The 24,134-nt window shown below is 34.4% G+C and overlaps 1 protein-coding gene across 2 annotated transcripts in view; it reads left to right on the top strand.

The window, feature by feature from the left end:
• The window catches only part of LOC123528713 (VWFA and cache domain-containing protein CG16868-like), a 137,902-nt gene that overhangs the window by 16,425 nt on the left and 97,343 nt on the right, over positions 1–24,134 (top strand). For both annotated transcript variants that reach the window (XM_045308663.2, XM_053521596.1), the window contains exons 5-6: positions 6,579–6,649; positions 17,454–17,570. In XM_045308663.2, coding sequence (XP_045164598.2) covers positions 6,579–6,649; positions 17,454–17,570 — 188 coding nt within the window. The remainder of the gene's footprint in view (positions 1–6,578; positions 6,650–17,453; positions 17,571–24,134) is intronic.

The raw sequence follows: 24,134 nt of genomic DNA, 5'->3' as shown, positions 1-24,134 counted from the left end.
ACACCAGGGACAGGTAAGTAGTGCACTGTTTGTTGCCATACAGGCAAATCTCAATAACCTTAAAGTGTATACAAAACAGCTAACATCAGGGACAGGTAAGTAGTGCATTGTTTGTTGCCACACAGGCAAATCTCAATAATCTTAAAGTGTATACAAAACAGTTAACACCAGGGACAGGTAAGTAGTGCATTGTTTGTTGCCACACAGGCAAATCTCAATAACCTTAAAGTATATACGAAACAGCTAACATCAGGGACAGGTAAGTAGTGCATTGTTTGTTGCCACACAGGCAAATCTCAATAACCTTAAAGTATACACAAAACAGCTAACATCAGGGACAGGTAAGTAGTGCATTGTTTGTTGCCACACAGGCAAATCTCAAAAACCTTAAAGTATATACAAAACAGCTAACATCAGGGACAGGTAAGTAGTGCATTGTTTGTTGCCACACAGGCAAATCTCAATAACCTTAAAGTATATACAAAGCAGCTAACATCAGGGACAGGTAAGTAGTGCATTGTTTGTTGCCTCACCAAATCTCAATAACCTTAAAGTATATACAAAACAGCTAACATCAGGGACAGGTAAGTAGTGCATTGTTTGTTGCCACACAGACAAATCTCAATAACCTTAAAGTGTATACTAAACAGTTAACACCAGGGACAGGTAAGTAGTGCACTGTTTGTTGCCACACAGGAGGCAAATCTCACTAACCTGTAAATGTACACTAAAAAGTTAACATCAGGGACAGGTAAGTATTGTACTGTTTGTTGCCACACAGGCAAATCTCACTAACCTGTAAATGTACACAAAGCAGTTAACAGCAGGGACAGGTAAGTAGTACACTGTTTGTTGCCACACAGGCAAATCTCACTAACCTGTAAATGTACGCAAAACAGTTAACCTCAGGGACAGGTAAGTAGTGCACTGTTTGTTGCCACACAGGCAAATCTCACTAACCTGTAAATGTACACAAAACAGTTAACAGCAGGGACAGGTAAGTAGTGCACTGTTTGTTGCAACACAGGAGGCAAATCTCACTAACCTGTAAATGTACACAAAAAAGTTAACATCAGGGACAGGTAAGTAATGTACTGTTTGTTGCCACACAGGAGGTAAATCTCACTAACCTGTAAATGTACACAAAAAAGTTAACATCAGGGACAGGTAAGTAATGTACTGTTTGTTGCCACACAGGCAACACATTGTTGCAACACATGAGGCAAATCTCACTAACCTGTAAATGTACACTAAAAAGTTAACATTAGGGACAGGTAAGTATTGTACTGTTTGTTGCCACACAGGCAAATCTCACTAACCTGTAAATGTACGCAAAACAGTTAACCTCAGGGACAGGTAAGTAGTACACTGTTTGTTGCCACACAGGCAAATCTCACTAACCTGTAAATGTACACAAAACAGTTAACATCAGGGACAGGTAAGTAGTGCACTGTTTGTTGCAACACATGAGGCAAATCTCACTAACCTGTAAATGTACACAAAACAGTTAACAGCAGGGACAGGTAAGTATTGCACTGTTTGTTGCCACACAGGCAAATCTCACTAACCTGTAGATGTACACAAAACAGTTAACAGCAGGGACAGGTAAGTAGTGCACTGTTTGTTGCAACACAGGAGGCAAATCTCACTAACCTATAAATGTACACAAAACAGTTAACCTCAGGGACAGGTAAGTAGTAAATCAATCAGTGCATTAACAAACTGCTGACCATGATCTCCGTCAATTTTACACCTCGTCTCATATGCGAGTGTCAGCAAAAATCATGATTTTTTGGATCAAAGTTAGGGTCTCGACTTATAGGCGAATAGTCTTATAAGTGCAGACGGACAGTCCATGAACATTTCTACAATCTCAATGACTTGTAGTTGACATCAGAGACAGGTAAGTATTTGCATCACATGCACATTTTAACAACCTTGAGAATATATTAACTATGGGAAATGGGTATTAAGTAGTAGCCTTTTTAGCTCACCTGAGCACAAAGTGCTCAAAGATGAGCTTTTGTGATCGCCCAGTGTCCGTCGTCGTCTGTCAATCGTCCGTCCATCGTCCGTCAGTCGTTCGTCCGTCAGTTGTCAGTTGTCCGTCGTCAACAATTTGACTGTTAACACTCTAGAGGTCACAATTGAGGCCCAAACGTAATGAAACTTGTTCAGAATGTTACCCTCAATAAAATCTTGGACGAGTTTGATATTGGTTCATCTGGGGTCAAAAACTAGGTCACCAGGTCAAATTAATGGAAAAGCTTGTTAACACTCTAGAGGTCACAATTTTGACCCAATCTTAATGAAACTTAGTCAGAATGTTACCCTCAATAAAATCTTGGATGAGTTTGATATTGGGTCATCTGGGGTCAAAAACTAGGTCACCAAGTCAAATCAAAGGGAAAGCTTGTTAACAGAGGTCACAATTTGGGCCCAATCTTAATGAAACTTGGTCAGAATGTTACCCTCAATAAAGTCTTGGACAAGTTTGATATTGGTTCATCTGGGGTCAAAACAAGGTCACCAGGTCAAATCAATGGAAAAGCTTGTTAACACTCTAGAGATCACAATTTTGACCTAATCTTAATGAAACTTGGTCAGAATGTTACCCTCAATAAAATCTTGGATGAATTTGATATTGGGTCATATGGGGTCAAAAACTAGGTCACCAGGTCAAATCAAAGGAAGTTTGTTAACACTCTATAGAGTTCACAATTTGGGCCCAATCTTAATGAAACTTGGTCAGAATGTTACCCTCAAAAATGTCTTGGAGGAGTTTGATATTGGGTCATCAGGGGTCAAAAACTAGGTCACCAGATCAAATCAAAGGAAAAGCTTGTTAACACTGTAGAGGCCAGATTTATGACTGTATCTTCATGAAACTTTATCAGAATGTTAATCTTGATTATCTATAGGTCACAATCAAATCTGGGTCAGGTGGGAAAGAAAACTAGGTCACTAGGTCAAATCAAAGGAAAAGCTTGTTAACACTCTAGACGCCACATTTATGACTGTATCTTCATGAAACTTAGTCAGAATGTAAATCTTGGTGATCTTTAGGTCAAGTTTGAATCTGGGTCAAAAACTAGGTCACCGGGTCAAAACAAAAGAAAAGCTATTTAACACTTTAGCGGCCACATTTATGACCACATCTAAATGAAACTTGGTCAGAATGTTAATCTTGGTGATCTTTAGGTCAATAGGTCAGGTGAGCGATACAGGGCCTTGATGGCACTCTTGTTGTCACATATCCTGGAAAATTTTAACAGTCTTAAGGAGTAAACATAACATTAAGAGTGGGTACATAGTCACCTGTACAACATCACATACAGATTTCAACAATCTTGAGGTGTAAACCACGAACAAGTTAGAAGTGGCATGTTAGTGGCAAATTTCAATGATTTCAAGTAGTAAATTTCAGCAATTATCAAGTAGTAAATTTTAGCAATTATCAAGGAGTAAACTTCACATCTGATGCCAGCAACAGGTAAGAAATGGCCTATTTTTGGCATCACATTCACATTTCAGCAGTCTCAAGGAGTTTAACTAAGAAAAAACATTGAAGGTCGTTGACTTCTAATCATTTGTCCTTCAAGGCTGTGGATTTGAAACCTCGCTTTGGGTGTAAAATTCTTCATGTGAGAAGGGCATCGAGCTGGCTTATGGAAGGTTAGTGGTGGTACCCATGCCTGAAATAATACACAAAGGGGTATCTGTGATTGTGTGGGTGTGATGTTAAACACAGCAAAAACATACACAAGGAGTGTACTAAATCAGTTGAAAGCAGGAATAGGCAAGACTTGGCCTGTTTGTGGCATTACTTGCAAATTTCAGCAGTGGACATCAGCAACAGGTAAGAAATGATATATCTGTGGCATCACTTGCACTATTCAACAATCTAAGGTAAGTAGTGGCATGTTTGTGGCATCATAATAATTATGCACATTTCAATAATCTCAAGGAGTAATTGAAAGAGTTTATATCATGAATAGGTTACAGAAGATCTGTTTTGGCCGTATTGTTAAAGATATAGTATAGGCTAGATTTTCTGCCTTAGTTTTGAGAGTTTTTGATGTCAGAATTAGTCACTAGATTTAAAAATCACAAGCAAAATACACACTTGTAGGCATAGCATGTTCTATTAAATGAATTCAGATAAGCACTTAGTCATTACTAAATGAAAATTTGACATCATATGTTTGAAAATCAAATCTATTAAGTCACAATAACTGCTTTAAGCATCCAGTCAGAAAGCTTTCATTACCTCTGTTACAGACAGGGTTAGTGATTCTTTGAAAGAATTTGAAAGAAGTCTCAGTGTTGTTTATACCCATACAAATGCACAAAGAATAGCATTCAGTCCTTATATTTACATTTGTACAGTACCTTGCTACAAAAATAAGTTATTTGCTTCTTGTTTGTATCAGAAAATAGAAATAAATGTCGGAATATTGATTTTTCAATAAACATAACAGCCCAGTAGACCCACCTTCATTAAGTGGGCATGAAAATACAATTCCTGGTTTTTATTTTAAAATATTGTTAATTCCAGTGAAAAATCATAAAGTCGTGTGAATTCAGTTTTTATTTTTATGTTTTGTCTGAGGGACATCTGATTGTGCATGCTGTCTTGTGAAAAGGGCCATCCTTGATAATTACACCAGTGTTGTTTATACTAAAAGTGCTTTTTTCTTTCCATACAAAATATAGTGCATTTTATTTGACCCAGCGGGGCGGAGTTAACAACGGTCCACTACATTATGGCAGCATTCGCTGAGTTATCTTCCCAAATGATTTGACAGGTGTCGCTACGGGCGAATAGGTCCTATCATGCGGTGAACTCTCGGCTTTTATCATAGTGTTAAACTCTTTTTCTTAACCTTTCATGCATTTGATAGCTGAATAATAAAATAATTAAAGCATTTAAAAAAAAAATTCTAATCATGTAATTTATCAATATAATCTATCTGGATAGCTGTTTCTTTGGTTTTAACATAAAATTTAAAGCCTTGTAAAATTTTCATCATTTCAAAATGCTGGCTAGTAATATATAACTGAAATTATTATTTTAGCATTAATTTAAGCGAGTCACATTTCCGTATAATTTATAAGCAAAGTGGGGCTAGCTAGTAGCTAGTTGAAAATATTGTTAAATTTTACCCCTGAATGGAAGCTTTGTTTCAAATAGACAATGGTTACTCTGGAAACATTTAGTTTGCATAAAATTTCCTATCCACCGGCTGCATACTGATTGTTATCATAAAAATGTGCATGCCATGTGTCCTGTTAACTCTAGGGGGTTAAATTCAAGAATATGTCCTTAAAGCAGACTTAACACTTTCTGCTCCCACTTAGGTGTTAAATATCGGTCAGATGTTAATGTAATGTGTATAATAAGTTTTCTTAATACATTGCAATTTGAAATAATGTCTAAAAGGTCTCACAGTTGTTTTTATTTTTAAAGCTTCACAAATTTGTGGTCTGTGTATTAAAAATCCTACGGGTGTTTTTATTAAATGTAAAGATTTATATTTTAACTTTATGTGGGCAAGTTACTGTGAATTTGAATTGACTGAAAATTAAAGAGGCAGCAACATAAAATTAAATTAACACGTGGTATGTCAACTTGTCAATAGAGATCATTTATGCCTCATGGATGATATTTTGAAATATTTGAGAAAACACCTATAATAAATTAATTGAGCTGATGGAAAATTGAAGGTACATCTTATCACAAAGGCATATATTCTAACATTTAACAGTAATTATTATTATAATTTCTATATTATTCAAGATCTCATTGCATTAAGCTGTGTATGCAGATCTTTCCGATTAATTTTGTAACTTTAGGAATATATACTGTCTAGTATATTGATCCTTATTCTAAGAATATAGTCTGAATACTTGCACAATGATAAAATGATTTTCCAAGGAGGCATTTCAATATTGAAAAATACTTTAAAGCTGAATAAAAGCATTTATTGTCACAATTAACAAACATAACAATCATACAGTCCATATATAAACTGACACACAGAAAATGCACTTTAAAACAGTCCTTACAGCTAGCCTCATATTTTTTAAGGCACAGAGTATCAATAAATATAAATAAAGCTCTTTCCTCAATTGCTCAATGGATAAACAGCTGAATTTTGATTACATAATCGGATATTTTCCAAATCTACTAATATAGTTTAAAGTGACAGCGACTGAATAATAATGTAAATAATGTAAACAAACTTTTCTAGGACCTATTCGCATGTAGCGCCACCTATACGCGCACCTGTTTAATCAGGGGAATTAACTGACCGATATCGCCCATTGTTCAGGGTATGTAGTACATGTAACCAATATAGCGCTGAATTTTAGTCGTTGGTTACCGAAGATCAGAATTATACTGCTCTACCTATTTTGTTCATTGTTTGAGATTACCATTATTTGCATACGTCAGAGATTTATAAGTCCGCCCCGCGAGGTCGAATAAAACGCACAATAATGTAAGTAAATATTCAATGGTAATTTGTACACTGTTTACACTATTTGAGGAACTGATATATATCTCTACTTTTCAGGTGAGCCAAATTTAATGGGAGGGCTTAAAAAAGTTTACAGCCTTCTTGAAGCAGAAAAAAATGAAAATCCGGTAAGTTTGTGTTTTATACAGTATGTGATAAATCTGATGTCTGCACAAAGGAAACTGAACATAGAACAAAATCACCTTCCAGTCTTAGGATATTTTAAAAAAAAGTCGAAGTTGATATTTTTCCACCATGCTCAGATGGAGTAGGAGGTATGTTGTATAGATGAATCTTGTTTGCAATCTGCCGCTACTGTCACTGTATAAAGAAATCTCTTTGATCCATCAGACTAGTAACAGATTTTGTCATGAATTTTTAAGGAGAAATCAAGGAGAAAACCTTGTTATGGAAAATGATGATCAAACAGTAGATACTGATACAGTAGTGACGAAAGGAAATCATTATGCAGTAACTGCAGGCATCACAAATGTCAACTACTGTAACAGTAAATAAATTTAATATAAACCATTTTCCAATCATCCAGACTCCAGGGTTTACATAGTTTGTATGCTGCAATGTCCTTATGTGTATTTCACTATTCATGTATTTGAGTTGTGTACTACTTTAGTAACTGCATAGACTTCATAAACTTTGAATAAAGTATTTTCTTCTGATTTTTTTGTCTAACAATTTCAGTTTTTACTACATTATACCTAAATTAAAGAATAACGGAAAATTCTGTTATGCAATGCTTTCCAATCATGGGGTCAAGGCCCACTGAATGACATATCAAGTAAAATGTAGTGCTGTAAAATTAAGAAATAATAAGTTCCCAAACGTGGTTTATTGTATAATAACCCAAGTTTTGAGTTCTTATGCGTAAGAACATATCACGAAGGCTGTAAGGCCTGAGTGATATATTGTTTCGCATAAGAATGCAAAACTCGGGTTATTCTACTATAAATCACACTTGGGAACTTATTATTTCGATTCTAACACTGCATACTAGTATCAACTGTGTTAGAAAAAATGGTAACTACTTTTTACGACCATACTATGCACCTGGATCGGATGACGTCATTGCACGCAAGTGGTTTATTGCAGAATAACCTGAGATAGCTTTTGCTCTACATGTATGTAGGTTATTTGCTGGTTGTGTTAGAATGTGAGGTATACTCAGTGGTTAGAATTAAAATGATAAGTATGTTCCAGTAATTTTATCAGTAAATAAATTATAGGCAGCTGCTTGGATACAAATGATAAATCACAGGTGTGCCAATACTTTATTGAATGATAAAATGTAGGGACATCTTAACTATAACATAGTTTAATATGAACAGTATACAGTTCAAAGAAATGATTGGAAAAAATAAAAAAGTTAGTGTTTTCGTGGAGTAAGAGGTTTCTTATTTCTAAAGAGTTTTAAACAAAACATTGAAACATTGTATTTTTATTTAATTTCATAAAACAAATATGATATGATCATCTACAAAATACATGTACACTCTAAAACATTTGCTTAGCTATAGCTAGAATAAGTTAATGCTATGTACATATGAAAATAAACAAGAGCTGTCACAGGAGACAGTGTGCTTGACTATTTCGATGCTGGATAGTGAAACAGGGCACATCTGAGGAAACTGGAGCTGTCACTGGAGTGACTCCAATGGTGGCTGAAGATACTGCACAATAGCCTGAGTCAAAATATTAAGTAATAAGATAGGTAAAGATATAGTGTATCAAAACACTATACAAGTATATTCTAAGCAAAAGGGGGCATAATTCAGTAAATATTGGTTCAAAAGTTATGCACTTAGTGAAAATGCATCAAAATTAACTTTAACTTCTAAGTAAAAGGGTGCTTAATTCATGAAAAAATTGCATAAGAGTTATGCACCTTGTGTCGTATGATGTGAGTGATGATGTTGAACAATTATTTTAAGTTTGAATCAGATCCATTCAGTAATAACAGAGATACAGTGAAAGTGCATCAAAACTTGAACCTGAAATTCTAAGTAAAAAGGGGGAACAATTCATGAAAAATTTGTGCCAGAGTTATGCACCTTGTGTCATATGATATGGGTGATGATGTTGAACAACTATTTTAAGTCTGAATCAAATCAATTCAGTAATAACAGAGATAGAGTAAAAGTGCATCAAAATTTTAACCTGAAATTTTAAGTAAAAAGGGGGAATAATTCATGAAAAAATTGTGCCAGAGTTATGCACCTTATGTCATACGATGTGGTTGATGATGCTGAACAGCTATTTTAAATTTTTAATCAAATCCATATAGTAATAACAGAGTTGGAGTGAAAGTGCATCAAAACTTTAACCTGAAATTCTAAGTAAAAGGGGGGAATAATTCATGAAAAAATTATACCAGAGTTATACACCTTGCTTCATATGATGAGGGTGATGATGTTAAACAACTATTTCAAGTTTGAATCAAATCCGTTCAGTAATAACAGAGATAGAGTGAAAGTGCATCAAAACTTTAACCTGAAAATCTTAGTGAAAAGGGGGGATAAATCATGGAATATTGGTACCAGAGTTATGGTCCATAGGTCAGATGATGTGGGTGATGATGAGAAATAACTATTTTAAGTTTGAATCAAATCCATCAAGTAATTACAGAGATAAGTAGAAAAAAGAGAAAGTGTAAAAAAACTTTAACCAAGGTGGGGACGCAGAAAGACACCGACGCAGGGTCGAGTAGGATAGCTCTCCCTATATTTTGTATATTTGAGCTAAAAAACTAAGTAAAATTGAAGTGTATGGTTTTAAATGCATGTTTTTATAAAAGAATTTATACTGATGTATCAGTTGCCATTTCCAGACATATTTTCTGTACTGGGATCATTCCATACACAGCAGCTAGAATAATTCAAAAGAAAAGTCTGTACAAAAAATGTTTGTAGCTGGATTGCCACTAAAGTGCATTGAAAGGATTTAAATATCTGTGAAGTTTGTTACATCTCATTCAGATTTAGTTGCTAAAACTTTTATAAATGCTGCAATTTTACTTTCATGTTTTAGATGTAGTAAATGTCTTAAAAGGAGTACAAGGAAATAGATACCAAGTTTTTGAAATTTTGAATTTATTTGATTCATGTCTAATCTAAAACTACATTTAAAAAAATTTTAGTAAAGATTTGAACAAAGTGTTTCATTGTTTCTGAATAACCGCAGATAAAGGGAGCCGCGCCATGAGAAAACCCAACATAGTGCGTTTGCGACCAGCATGGATCCAGACCAGCCTGCACATCCGCGCAGTCTGGTCAGGATCCATGCTGTTCGCTAACAGTTTCTCTAATTGCAATAGGCTTTGAAAGTGAACAGCATGGATCCTGCTGGTCGCAAACGCACTATGTTGGTTTTCTCATGGCGCGACTTATATTTAGGATCACCATAAACTAGACTTTCATCTTTGCAACTTGTTCTGTGATATCTGGTTAGGATAATTATTAATTAAAATAGCACCTATTACAGCTGTCATATGTTGTAAATCAGGACAAGGAGTTGTTAATGAACAAATTTTATGTATGAAATGGTCAGATTCAGAATTCTTGCAAGAAATACCTGTTCCCCATAGTATTCTGGCTACAGTTTATGTTAATACTGCCATTTTAAATCCTTGGCTTAGGACTGTTTTAAAATTTTTTTAAAGGAAAACTGTATTTTAAAAGAATTCTTATAAATTTTCAATAAAAGCTGTTGTTAGTGACAACATTTTTTAAAAATATTTACAGAATCATGCATTTTGCCATAAAAGGAGAAGGTTCATTTTTGCACCAAAATGGTCTTAAAATCGAAAGTCTCTAAATTTAGTAAAGAACGTTTTCTTTTATCAAGTAGTATTGTTTTATCAAACTGAACAAAATATTTTACAATATATTCATTATAGAAGAAAATATCGGACATAACTGAAAATAATTTTAACATTATGGTATGGGAAACCTTCAGTTTTTAATCAAATTTTTAAACATATCTGAAATTTTTGTTATGAGCACAACTGTCGACCACAATCAAAATATGACTATAAATTCTGTGAAATAAGCTGGACCAATGGTCAAAATATTTTTGTGGTCCTTGAGTGTGCTTACTTCTAAAAACATTCCCTTATGTCCTAAATATGGTAAATAAATGCCAATTTTCCCAAAATTCTGTGATTTCAGCAATATTCAATGACATGTTGTGAACAAAATAATAAACTAAATTTTCTTGCTGCATCTGGTAGTAAACAATATATATTTTTTTCAAATTATAGCCAATTTGAAAATTTTCAAAACTGCATAGGCCGTATAAGGGTTAAGTGAACTTCGTCCTTTAAACATACTAATATGTAAACAGTGCCAGTAACCAAACTGATCTTAATTTATAATATGCAGCGGTATGCAAAATTTATACAAATGTCATACAAAATTTTTCTTCATTCAGTGTCAAAGACAAGTTTGGTTTGTGTAAAGCCTCTTACTATATGAAAATAATCAAAATATACATTTGTAAACATGAAGGAATTTGAACATCTTTAACTTCTATATTTTTTAAATCTAAGTCCCTCCGCCTCAGTTGCAGGTAAACTTCAGTGCTGTTTGTTACTGTACACTAAAAATTTTCAGTTTATCTGTTTGACTCTGGCAGACGTAGACTCGCCTTGTGACTCTGTTATAGCCGATACCTGTAGGTCTGTATACACGCTCATTCACCGTCCTTCCATTCTTGAAGTCCGGATCAATATGATGAATGGTTTTGTTGTTGATGCAGCATACCAGCAGAGAGCCATCCTCTAATTCCACCATGCCTACAGGTCCGTGCACTTTTTTGTTCCTGTAAACTATGGATATTTTACCACGTTTTGTCATACGGACTACTTCATTTTTGTACGGATAGTTACAGAAGTTAGTGATATAGAGGACCTTGTGATGTATACTTGCAGTTATACAATCCAGATCATCAAAACCGAGAGAGATTGTTTGCTTATAATTACCATTTACATCCAGGACAGTTATTCTGTTAGGGTCCAGGCACACTATGTATATAGAATCAGCATGGTATGATATACCTCTAAATTCAGTTTGAGGTAAAATGGAGTGATAAATTGCCAGGTCTTCCCGTGTAGACAGAAAATTGATTCTCTTCTCAACAGGAATGCTTACTGCAATTTTTCCCTTAGGCAGTGCTGCAATATCATGAGGTTGTCCACCTGCAAATATCTCATCAATTACAGTATTTGTCGATAAGTTCACAAGCTTTATCTTACAATTGTTCCAGTCAGCCAGCACAAGCCTGTATGGGGACAGTACAGCACAGGCTGTGATGTGACAGACCCTATTATCAGTTTCTGTTTTTACGTAAAGATTTCCCTCATATTTCAGTTTATCTTCTCCTGTCGGGATTGGTGTTTTCACTGGTGTTGACAGGATTGGTGTTTTCACTGGTGTTGACAGGATTGGTGTTTTCACTGGTGTTGACAGGATTGGTATTTTCACTTTAGCTGACAGTGTGGGTGTTTTTGCTTGTGTTGACATGGTTGGTGCTTTCACTTGCGTTGACAGGGTTGGTGTTTTCACCTGTGTTGACAGGGTTGGTGTTTTCACTTCAGCTGCCCTGGTGGTTGTTTTCACTTCTGCTGACAGGGAGGGTGTTTTCACTTCTGCTGACAGGGTGGGTGTTTTCACTTCTGCTGACAGGGTGGGTGTTTTCTCTTCTGAGTGTTTTTTCAAGTTACCAAAACTTTCTGTAAGAAGAACCTGTAAAACGTTGTTGTAACAGTCCATGGTGAAATGTGTGTTTGTGTTACTCAGTGACTTTTGAGCATTTTGTACATCCTTTGATTCTAAAGCAGATTTTGCTTTCTTCAAATTAATGAACAGTTCACCATTTTCTCTTCTTGTTTTGTTTTCCTTCAAACAGGTCTGAAGATTCTCTATGATTGAAGTTAATTCTGAACAAGAAGTTAATACATCTTTTACTTTCTGTTTGTTCTTGTATGCATTTGCTTCATCCTTTGTCTGGATATTGTCTAATTTGTCTGTAATTTGATGTCTGAATTCATGTATTCTGTTTACAACTGCTTTGTAGCTCGCCTCTATTTCTTTATCCTTTTCTTCTGCTGTTTTCACTACAGCTTTAGCAGCTTCAAGTTTCTCTGAAAGTTTATTCATGATGTCTGCATATTCTTGACTTATATCTGCACATTTATCAGGCAAGTAATCTAGGTCGCATGTCCTGTGATTAAGTGTGATGCAATCGGAACAACCAAGTATGTCATGCTGTTTACAATAAAATTTTATCATTTCATCTTTGTGTTTAGCACATTTCTCAAAAACGATCTTGTCAGTTTTGGCAGATACAGAATGCTTGTCCATGTTTTCCCCAATTACTAACTGGTGATCTCTTGATGCTTTGGTCTTCCTGTGACATTGTAGACAGGTATTACACAGGTATTCCTCACATTCAACACAGAAAGCATGTGCTTCCACATGTTGGCCATCAGAAAAGCAGGGCACACAGCTATTTTCAAATTCTTCTTCCGAGCCTCGGGATATGGAACTGTTAACAATTGATGTTTCATGTCTGGATGAAGCCATTTGCTGTTTTTGATGTGTGGGTTCACCATTAAATTTGAGTGTCCCTGAAAAGAAATATCAAATCAAATAAAAAATGTCTGAGTTAAGTGTTCAAATGTCTGTTTTCTACAATACTTAGCAGAAGATATTTAGTATTTCATTTTATATTAGTAGAAAGGAATCAAACTTTTGCAAATTGGAATTATTATTATTATTATATACCAATTTATATAGCACTCTTTTGTGCAAAAGGAAATCAATAGTTGTAGACAAATTCAAAATGTTGATAATGAACTGTCCAAATAGTTCTACAAATATTCGACCAAATTCGACGTGTTGATAGCTTTGACCATGTGTCGTATTTGACAAAGTGTCGGATTCGACAAAGTGTCTTTCAGCAAAGTGTCATAGACTCAAATAATAAATAGTTTCTTCTGAAGCCAAAGCTTTAGATGAACATTTTAACACTTTTAAGATTTCTTTTATTTAAACAGATATTGATTTTACCATGTATTGTCTTGTCAATTAGAAAATGTTTTGCAAAATAACCTACATTGTACTTTTGGCTATTCTGGTTTACTCTCTTGTATTAAAATCGCATTCTGTCAATGAAATCATGTGATGTAAATACTGTAGTAAGTTATGTTGTCTGCACTAATACAGGTATAATAGCAAATTCATAATTATGAGGGAGTGAAATGGAACAGCCAAAAGAACATGTTGCTTAGCGCCAAGGGAAGTAATGGGTCCATTTATGCCTAAAAAAAGGATTTTACTTTCACTTCCTGGTGTAATTCGAACGTTTTAGAATGGAAATAGATTTTAGTTTTGCATGCTTTGGCCTGAATGATTAATTATGATGCATCGGAACGAAAAACATGTTTTATTAAAGTGGCATTATGCGCATCTTACTGCACATAGTGTGTTTTTGGTGAATGTTTTATAAAGCAATTTTCGGTTGCTGTGCATTTAAATGTGTTAAATTAACGATGATGCCGCATAAGCATTTGAAGTCAATGCTACATAAATAAAGAAATCGGACTAATAAAATAATAGTTCTTTTCTTCAATCTTCTATGCAGTGATCTCCCTTACCTATAGGTAGAGATTTCTGAAGTTGAAGGGAAGCAACTCCTGCATGCAGTTTGACTTTTTTTAAAAAGACTGCCCCAGACAAAATAAGAAAAGTCATATTTGGAAAGTTATTATTTCGTACTGGTAACAGGAAGAGTTTGGTATATTGGGTTAAAAGCTACAATTTCCTCCACTCTTTTTACACACACATCTATTTCAGCTGGATTTTTACTTGAAAAATGCCCATAGTCCCACTTTAACCAACAAAGCACACAAAACTAAAATCTGTTTGGTCTGAGTGATTAATTATGACGCATCTGAATGAAAAAACGTGTTTTATTTGCCGACAAAACATGCAAAACTAAAATCTATTTCCCAAGTCAAACTAGAGTTTTTGATATTTAAAGATAACCCATGGCCATCTTTCTTAAAATATCAAATCTTTAGATATTTACTTCATAATTATATACAAAAATCCTTTTCAGATGTATCTAACTACATAAATTAAGATGGCATATAAAGCTGTGTTAGTAATTAAATGTCATGAAGTAAAAGTTGATCGTTAAACAAATCTTCCAATTATTTAGTGATATACTGTGTTTAGAAATGCATGTATGCAGTGTGTGCTATATCAAGCCTATTACTACATAGTAATACATATACATTGCAAACTTACAAAACTAAACTAATACAAAAATGTAGAATTAAACATAATTAAACATAAATACTTCTTAGAACTGTTGGAGGATAACATAAATTTTTTTTATATTTTCTCATTAAATTCTACAATACAATTTTTATTATCAGATTATTTTCAAGAAAAGAATAAAGTTATACCTTTTATTGTTCCAGCTTTTAAGATTATGTTATTTTCCATGTGTAAAGATTTTCAGTTAAGTCAGGGTTACATAAGGTACTATATGTAACACACCTGTTTTATATTATGAAGGCTTTCCATTGAGTTACTCAGGTCCCAAATATTGAGTTGTCACAGTGATAATTGGGCCAATTAGCAAGTATAATGGTCAAATTTCTGTAGGAAGGAAATGTCAGAAAGAATGATAAGTACTGTGTTTATTGCACTAACTAAATGTTAACACCACTCAACTTTGATTGAGTTGTAAAATTAATTATAGGGTATTATAATAACAGAACAAGTTCAAAACAGAACAAAATTTATAGATTTAAGCATACAAGCTCATCATCATTACATCAATATGACAGTCACAGTAAATCATGTATAAATCACAAATACAGGCAATATATACAAGCTCATCATCATTACATCAATATGACAGTCACAGTAAATCATGTATAAATCACAAATACAGGCAATATATACAAGCTCATCATCATTACATCAATATGACAGTCACAGTAAATCATGTATAAATCACAAATACAGGCAATATATACAAGCTCATCATCATTACATCAATATGACAGTCACAGTAAATCATGTATAAATCACAAATACAGGCAATATATACAAGCTCATCATCATTACATCAATATGACAGTCACAGTAAATCATGTATAAATCACAAATACAGGCAATATATACAAGCTCATCATCATTACATCAATATGACAGTCACAGTAAATCATGTATAAATCACAAATACAGGCAATATATACAAGCTCATCATCATTACATCAATATGACAGTCACAATAAATCATGTATAAATCACAAATACAGGCAATATATACAAGCTCATCATCATTACATCAATATGACAGTCACAGTAAATCATGTATAAATCACAAATACAGGCAATATATACAAGCTCATCATCATTACATCAATATGACAGTCACAATAAATCATGTATAAATCACAAATACAGGCAATATATACAAGCTCATTCAAAATAACATTAAATGATACCTATCAAGAGTGACCATATAAAATCAAACATACGTTATGCATTCTTATGTATGAAAAGTGTCATTTCTGAGTTTGAAGCTTTTAAGCTATTGACAGTTCTCTTGTTTTGAAAAGTATTACAGCGGAACTTCCGAAAAACGAACAACTTCTGGACCAGCCTAAATGTTCGGTATTTGGAAGTTTTCAGGCAAAGTGGACGTGGTGCACTAGAGTTATGTTTTCTTACATGTAGAATGAAGGGGATTATTATCCTTTATAATTGTACTAGTTTGTATAAAGTAATTAATCAATTGATGGATTAAATAATTAATCTATTACAAATATTAAAGATAATCAAGTATAATAAATAGATAAATAACAAATGTAAATGTCAGTTTGTTTTACATTTCAATATCTGTGATTATTTTCATTTAAATTTAATTCCTAATGAAATTGTTTAATTACATCTAGGGGGTTTTGACTTTAATTCAAATGATAACAAACATTGTCATATTCAATCATTTAATTTGAGCTTATTTGTATTTTATAAGATAACAATTTTATAAAAAGAAATCAAGTTAAAATCCATTTCATTATTCTTTTTCATTATGTGCGGCTTTTTTATTTTATTAAAAGCACACCTTCAGTGTTGGTTTTGGTACAGACTCAGATTCACGAATTAATTTTATTTTGTCCTCAAGGGACAATTCTGTTGTTATGCATTTAGATGGAGGTGTAGACATTTTGCAAAGCAACAATAACCTTTTGTATATAAAAAATAATAGCATTTACTCAAAGATTTTCCACTTACATATTGCCATCTTTGAAGTCTTGAGTTCGTAAATATGTAATTGATGTTGATAATGCATAGATGTAACTAAATTAATTAAAACACAGATCTTTCTTTCATTCAAAATTAAGAGAGTTTTCCACATGTAAGATAAGATATTTAATTCATCACATTTCCATAAATTGAAAACAAAGACTATTTCTTTACTTTTGCATCAAATGATCATTGTCACTACAAGACATGTTAAAATAAACATGCGCTGCTATTAGATAAAAAAAAAAGAACATGTTGATAACTTGCCACATGCGTTTTTGGATTAGCAACATGTTAAAAACAGATGACACTTTCAATTCGGTAAATATTTTGCTGTTCGGTTTTCAGAAGTCAACTTTAGTGTTAAAATATAAACTGTCCTTCAAAAATCGTCTGGTTTTCAGAATTCAGAAGTTCCGGTTTCCAGAAGTAAAAAATATTTCAAAATCAAAACGAAAGAAAATGAGACTTTGAGTTTCATGCGGTTTTCAAAGGTTTCTGGTTTTTAGAAGGTGCTGTTTTTAGAAGTTCCACTGTAGAAGTACCGGTATGATTCACAGGCTTTAAAAATCTGTTATTTTGCTTTTTTCAGGATAATTTCAAGACAAGAACAAATCTAGTATTGATTTTGCTACATGGTCAAAGCAAACCCTTTCCCCAGGAGGAAACACCTGTACTGGAGATGATAGCTCAACATCAACTCAAGCAGGTAACCACAGTGGTTGTCTAGGGCCATAAGACCTAAAATAGAAATACTTTGAAGTACTTCTTCTCATGAACTGCTCAATGGATTTTCATCAACCTTGGTATAAAGCATTCTTGTAAGGTCTTTTTCCAATATGTTCAAATGGTGGCACTCAACCGATTTTAGGGGCAGCTAGAATGAAAACTAGAATATCTTCAAACAACTTCTTCTCATGAAACACTGAATGGATATTTATAACGTTCTCTTCCAGATGTGCTCAATAGAGCACTAAAAGGAGCCATTACAGCTAAAAGTAGAAAAACAGTTAAACCACTTCCAACAAAACTTTTTCAGACTTGGTCTGAAAAAAAAACAAAAACATTTTAAGGTCCTCTTCCAAGTGTGTTCAAATAGGGGCACTTGGTCCTGTTAGGGGCCACTATAGTTGAAAATAGGAAAACCACTTCTCACAAACTAATGGAAGGATCTTCATCAAACTTAGTCTGTAGCATCATTATAAGGTCCTCATCAAAATAAGTGCAAGTGGGGGAATCCTGCCCTTTAATGGAGCTAAAAATAGGAACGTTTCTTTCATAAAGCACTTAATGAATCATCATTAGAGTTGATTTGGAGCTTCATTATAAGTTCCTCTCCCAAATTTGTAGGGGGGTGTTGGGAGGGACTCAGAAAGTTCTACGAAAGTAAATGATACAAAGATGTATCTATTTTTAGCTCAACTGTCACATAGTGACAAGGTGAGCTTTTGTGATCACCCTTCGTCCGTCGTCAGTCCGTGCATCCGTGCGTGCGTCAACAATTTCTTGTCTGCACGATAGTGGTTTCATTTATGATTTTATTTTAACCAAACTTGCACACAACTTGTATCACCATAAGATCTCGGTTCCTTTCTTGAACTGGCCAGATCCCATCATGGGTTCCAGAGTTATGGCCCCTGAAAGGGCCAAAATTAGCTATTTTGACCTTGTCTGCACAGTAGCAGCTTTATTTATGATTTGATTTTTTACCAAACTGGCACACAACTTGTATCACCATAAGATCTCGGTTCCTTTCTTGAACTGGCCAGATCCAATTATGGGTTCCAGAGTTATGGCCCCTAAAAGGGCCAAAATTAGCTATTTTGACCTTGTCTGCACAGTAGCAGCTTTATTTATGATTTGATTTTTACCAAAGTGGCACACAACTTGTATCCCCATAAGATCTTGTTTCCTTTCTTGAACTGGCCAGATTCCATTATGTGTTCCAGAGTTATGGCCCCTGAAAGGGCCAAAATTAGCTATTTTGACCTTGTCTGCACAATAGCAGCTTCATTTATGATTTGATTTTAACCAAACTGGCATACAACTTGTATCACCATAAGATCTTGGTTCCTTTCTTGAACTGGCGAGATTCCATTATGGGTTCCAGAGTTATGGTCCCTGAAAGGACCAGAATTAGCTATTTTGACCTTGTCTGCAAAATAGCAGCTTCATTTATGATTCGATTTTAACCAAACTTGCACACAACTTGTATCACCACAAGATCTTGGTTCCTTTCTTGAACTGGCCAGATTTTTTCATGGGTTCCAGAGTTATGGCCCTTAAAGGTCCAAAATTGGCTATTTTGGCTTTTGCAGCCATATAGAACCTCATTTATGGTTTTATTTGATACAAACTTCCAAAATAACTTCAACAACAATAATTTTTGGATTCCATGACAAATCAGATCCAATCGTAGGTTCAGAGTTTTTTTATATCTGATTACCTCCCCTGATTGTAATCAAAATGGATTTATATCTGTAAGTACTTATAGTACTTATTTGAAATTTCATTATTGTCATTTGTTGGACTGAGCCAATCAGGGTAGATAACTATGGACTGATTTTATGTCAAATTACCTCCCTTTATTTCAAATTAAAATGGGTATATCTCCGTAACTAATAAAGATACTGATCTGAAATTTCATTTATGCCAACAGATTTATTTGGCAGATCCTTCTTTTTATCCCCCCGCCAAAGGCAAAGGGGATATTAGAAATGCTGTCCGTGCGTGCGTGCGTGCGTGTGTGCGTCCGCAACAATCTTTGTCCAGAGCATAACTCCAAAAGTACTGGAGGGATTTACTTCAAACTTCATACACTGATAGAACACATTGGGAGGAAGTGCAGTGTGCAAGAACAATAACTCTACCTTGCCTATTTTTTGAATTATTCCCCTTTATAATATTTTCATAAAAAATTTTGTCCGGAGCATAACTCCAAAAGTATTGGAGGGATTTTCTTCAAACTTCATACACTGATAGAACACATTGGGAGGAAGTGCAGTGTGCAAGAACAATAACTCTACCTTGCCTATTTTTTGAGTTATTCCCCTTTATCATATTTTCATAAAAAATTTTGTCCAGAGCATAACTCCAAAAGTACTGGAGGGATTTTCTTCAAACTTCATACACTGATAGAACACATTGGGAGGAAGTGCAGTATGCAAGAACAATAACTCTACCTTGCCTATTTTTTGAGTAATTCCCCTTTATCATATTTTCTTAAAACATTTTGTCCGGAGCATAACCCCAAAAGTATTGGAGGGATTTTCTTCAAACTTCATACACTGATAGAACACATTGGGAGGAAGGGCAGTGTGCAAGAACAATAACTCTATCTTGCCTATTTTTTGAGTTATTCCCCTTTATCATATTTTCTTAAAAAAATTTGTCCAGAGCATATCTTCTTCATGCATGGAGGGATTTTGATATATCTTGGCACAAATGTTTACCACCATGAGGCGGAGTGTGTGTGCAAGAACCAGGTCCCTAGGTCTAAGGTCAAGGTCACACTTAGAGGTCAAAGGATATAAGAATAAAAACCTTGTCCGGAGCATTTCTTCTTCATGCATAGAGGGATTTTGATATAACTTGGCACAAATGTTCACCACCACGAGACCGAGTGTCATGCGCAAGATCCAGGTCACTAGGCCTAAGGTCAAGGTCACACTTAAGAGGCCAAAGGTCAGATACAAGAATGACTTTGTCCGAAGCATTTCTTCTTCATGCATGGAGGGATTTTGATGTAACTTGGCACAATTATACACCATCATGAGACAAAGTGTCATGGGCAGTTCCCTTCTTCCCTTTGTTGTTACTTTAAATAGCTTTTATTGTAACTTTTTCATTGCTAGTCGTAGGGAAAAATCAAGACAACTTTTCTGTAGTACAACAAGCATGCTAAATCCAATTTTGAGGTGTATTTTGACCAATCTCTACCTGATAAAGATTTTTGTGTGGACTTTTTTTTTTTTTGTTTTTTTTTTGTTTTTTTTTAAAGATTAACTTCCTTTATTTGTTACTATAAATAACATTAATACTTTCAGACACTAACTTGCCAGGAACTTTAGCCTTCAATTATAATATGCCCGGCGGGGGGATTAGCCATGTCTAACATGGCTCTTGTCTTCACTTACAATAATTTTTTTTTTAATTACTTCCCTTTTAGGTTACTATAAATAGCTTATTTTTAGTAACGTTTTTATTATTTGCTGTAGGGAAAATCCGAGACCACTTTTTTGCGGTACAACATGGATGGTACCTCCAATTTTTAGGTGTATTTTGACATATCTGTACCTTGTAAGAATTTTTTTTTCTTTTTGGTTAAATTTCTTCCCTTTGTTGTTACTGTCCTTTGGACTTAGATATTTATTCTGAGGATCTTCTTCTCAAGTGCAATGATAACAGGTGAGCGATATAGGGCCATCATGGCCCTCTTGTTAGCTCTGTTGTCCCCTAAATATAGATATCTTGTTTTCATTTTCTCTTCAAACACTTGGCTGATCTTCATTAAACTTGGTCCATAGCATCCATGTAAGGTCCTCTTTCAAACTTATTTGAATGGGAGCACTCGACTTGTTTTTAGCTCACCTGTCACATAGTGACAAGGTGAGCTTTTGTGATCACCTTTTGTCCGTCGTCTGTGCATGCGTCTGTCCGTCCATCAACAATTTCTTGTCTGCGCGATAGTGGTTTCATTTATGATTTTATTTTAACCAAACTTGCACACAACTTGTATCACCATAAGATCTCAGTTCCTTTCTTGAACTGGCCAGATCCCATTATGGGTTCTCGAGTTATTGCCCCTGAAAGGGCCAAAATTAGCTATTTTGACCTTGTCTGCACAATAGCAGCTTTATTTATGATTTGATTTTAACCAAACTTGCACACAACTTGTATCACCATAAGATCTTGGTTCCTTTCTTGAACTGGCCAGATTCCTTTATGGGTTCCAGAGTTATGGCCCCTGAAAGGACCAGAATTAGCTATTTTGACCTTGTCTGCAACTTCATTTATGATTTTATTTTAACCAAACTTGCACACAACTTGTATCACCATAAGATCTTGGTTCCTTTCTTGAACTGGCGAGATTCCTTTATGGGTTCCAGAGTTATGGCCCCTGATACGGCCAGAATTAGCTATTTTGACCTTGTCTGCACAATAGCAGGTTCATTTATGATTTGAATTTAATCAAACTTGCACAAAACTTGTGTCACCATAAGATCTTGGTTCCTTTCTTGAACCGGCCAGATTCCTTAATGGGTACCAGAGTTATGGCCCCTGAAAGGGCCAAAATTAGCTATTTTGACCTTGTCTGCACAATAGCAGCTTCATTTATGATTTGATTTTAACCAAACTTGCACACGACTTGTATCACCACAAGATCTTGCTTCCTTTCTTAAACTGGCGAGATTCCATCATGGGTTCCAGAGTTATGGCCCCTTAAAGGTCCAAAATTGGCTATTTTGGCTTTTGCAGCCATATAGAGACTTCATTTATGGTTTTAATTTGATACAAACTTCCAAAATATCTTCAACAACAATGAATCCATGACAAATCAGATCCAATCGTAGGTTCCAGAGTTATTTTATATCTGATTACCTCCCCTGATTGTAATCAAAAGGGATTTATATCAGTAAGTACTTATAGGACTTACTTGAAATTTCATTATTGTTATTAGTTGAGACAATCAGGGTAGATAACTATGGACTGATTTTATGTCAAATTACCTCCCTTTATTTCAAATTAAAATGGGTATATCTCCATAACTAATGAAGATACTAATCTGAAATTTCATTTATGTCAACAGATTTATTTGGCAGATCCTTCTTTTGTTCACTTACAATATTTATTTTTTTTAATTACTTCCCTTTTACGTTACTATAAATAGCTTATTTTTAGTAACTTTTTTATTATTGGCCGTAGGGAAAAACTGAGACCAATTTTCTGTGGTACAACATGGATGGTACCTCCAATTTTTAGGTGTATTTTGACATACCTTTACCTTGTAAGATTTTTTTTCTTTTTGGTTAAATTTCTTCCCTTTGTTTTTCCTGTCCTTTCGACTTAGATATTTTTTCTGAGGACCTTCTTGTCCTCAAGTGCAATGATAACAGGTGAGCGATATAGGGCCATCATGGCCCTCTTGTATAGTTTTTATTCTAAAGACAAATGCTGCCATTTATTATTCAGTGTGTGATACACATATTCAAGGTCAGTTAAGGTCAGCTGAGTGACTTAGGGTCAGTACGGCCTGTTTTTGGATATTGAAAAATTATATTTACCTCAGAACATTGTATACTCAACTCCATTTACAATTTTCATCCAAATGAACTGAAACTTAGTATACATCATCAACTGATATGTGTGTATTGCTGAGTTTTTGATTATTTGTTTCTTGAGTAATGGGCCTTTTTTGAACTTTGAAACATTACAACTACATCTGTACATCTGTGCAGTGTATGCTGAACTTCTAATATTTGGCGTTTTCCATAGTTTGAAATGTTGCAGCTACCTCTTGTGTACATTACTCTTACAGCATCTGTCCAATTAAAATAAACTTCATAAACATCAAGTATACATGCTCATTTTATGAACAGCTTTATGCTTCTTTCATTTTAGTTATGCCCCATGAAGTTTTGTTTGGTAGATACAATTACTTCATTATGCTAGCATGTCACAGCAGATGATTAGATTTTAAATAATTGAATGCTTTCATAAAGTAATTTACTGGTTTGGTATTAGGTACAAGTGTTCTAGTAGGGCATGATCTGTCACAGGAAAGGAAGGTCCGCTGCTTATAAATCACGTCCAAGAACAATTATCAGGCTTCTTATAGATAATTAGCACAGGTGCAACAGGTATTAATAAATAGGATTGCATTCATAAGAACAGGTAGGTCCAAAGGAAAACAACAAGACTTCACATTATATGGTGCCACCAACTTTTGATGAAACAGCAGATTATAATGTACAGAAAATTTGTCCTCTGTTTCTACTAAATAACAATCTAACATTGTTTACTGTTGCTGTGATTGCTCAAATACCTCCTTTCACTTCAACACCATGTTCACTTCTGGTAAAATCCCCATATATTTTTTCAGTCTATGTTCCAACGAAATGAAAAAATATTGGAAAATGAAAAGAAAAATCCTGATATATGATTATATGATTTTTTTCGTCAGTTTGAACACTTTGATATATCTTTCAGGTACAGTTTGTTAAACAATCAGTTTAGAATATACCAAGTTCACATTAAACTTGTAATATATTCT

This window comes from Mercenaria mercenaria, chromosome 13 (assembly GCF_021730395.1).
Source record: "Mercenaria mercenaria strain notata chromosome 13, MADL_Memer_1, whole genome shotgun sequence".
Taxonomy (NCBI): domain Eukaryota; kingdom Metazoa; phylum Mollusca; class Bivalvia; order Venerida; family Veneridae; genus Mercenaria; species Mercenaria mercenaria.
The sequence above is the reverse complement of the archived record's forward strand: the minus strand, read 5'-3'. Positions and strand labels throughout refer to the sequence as shown.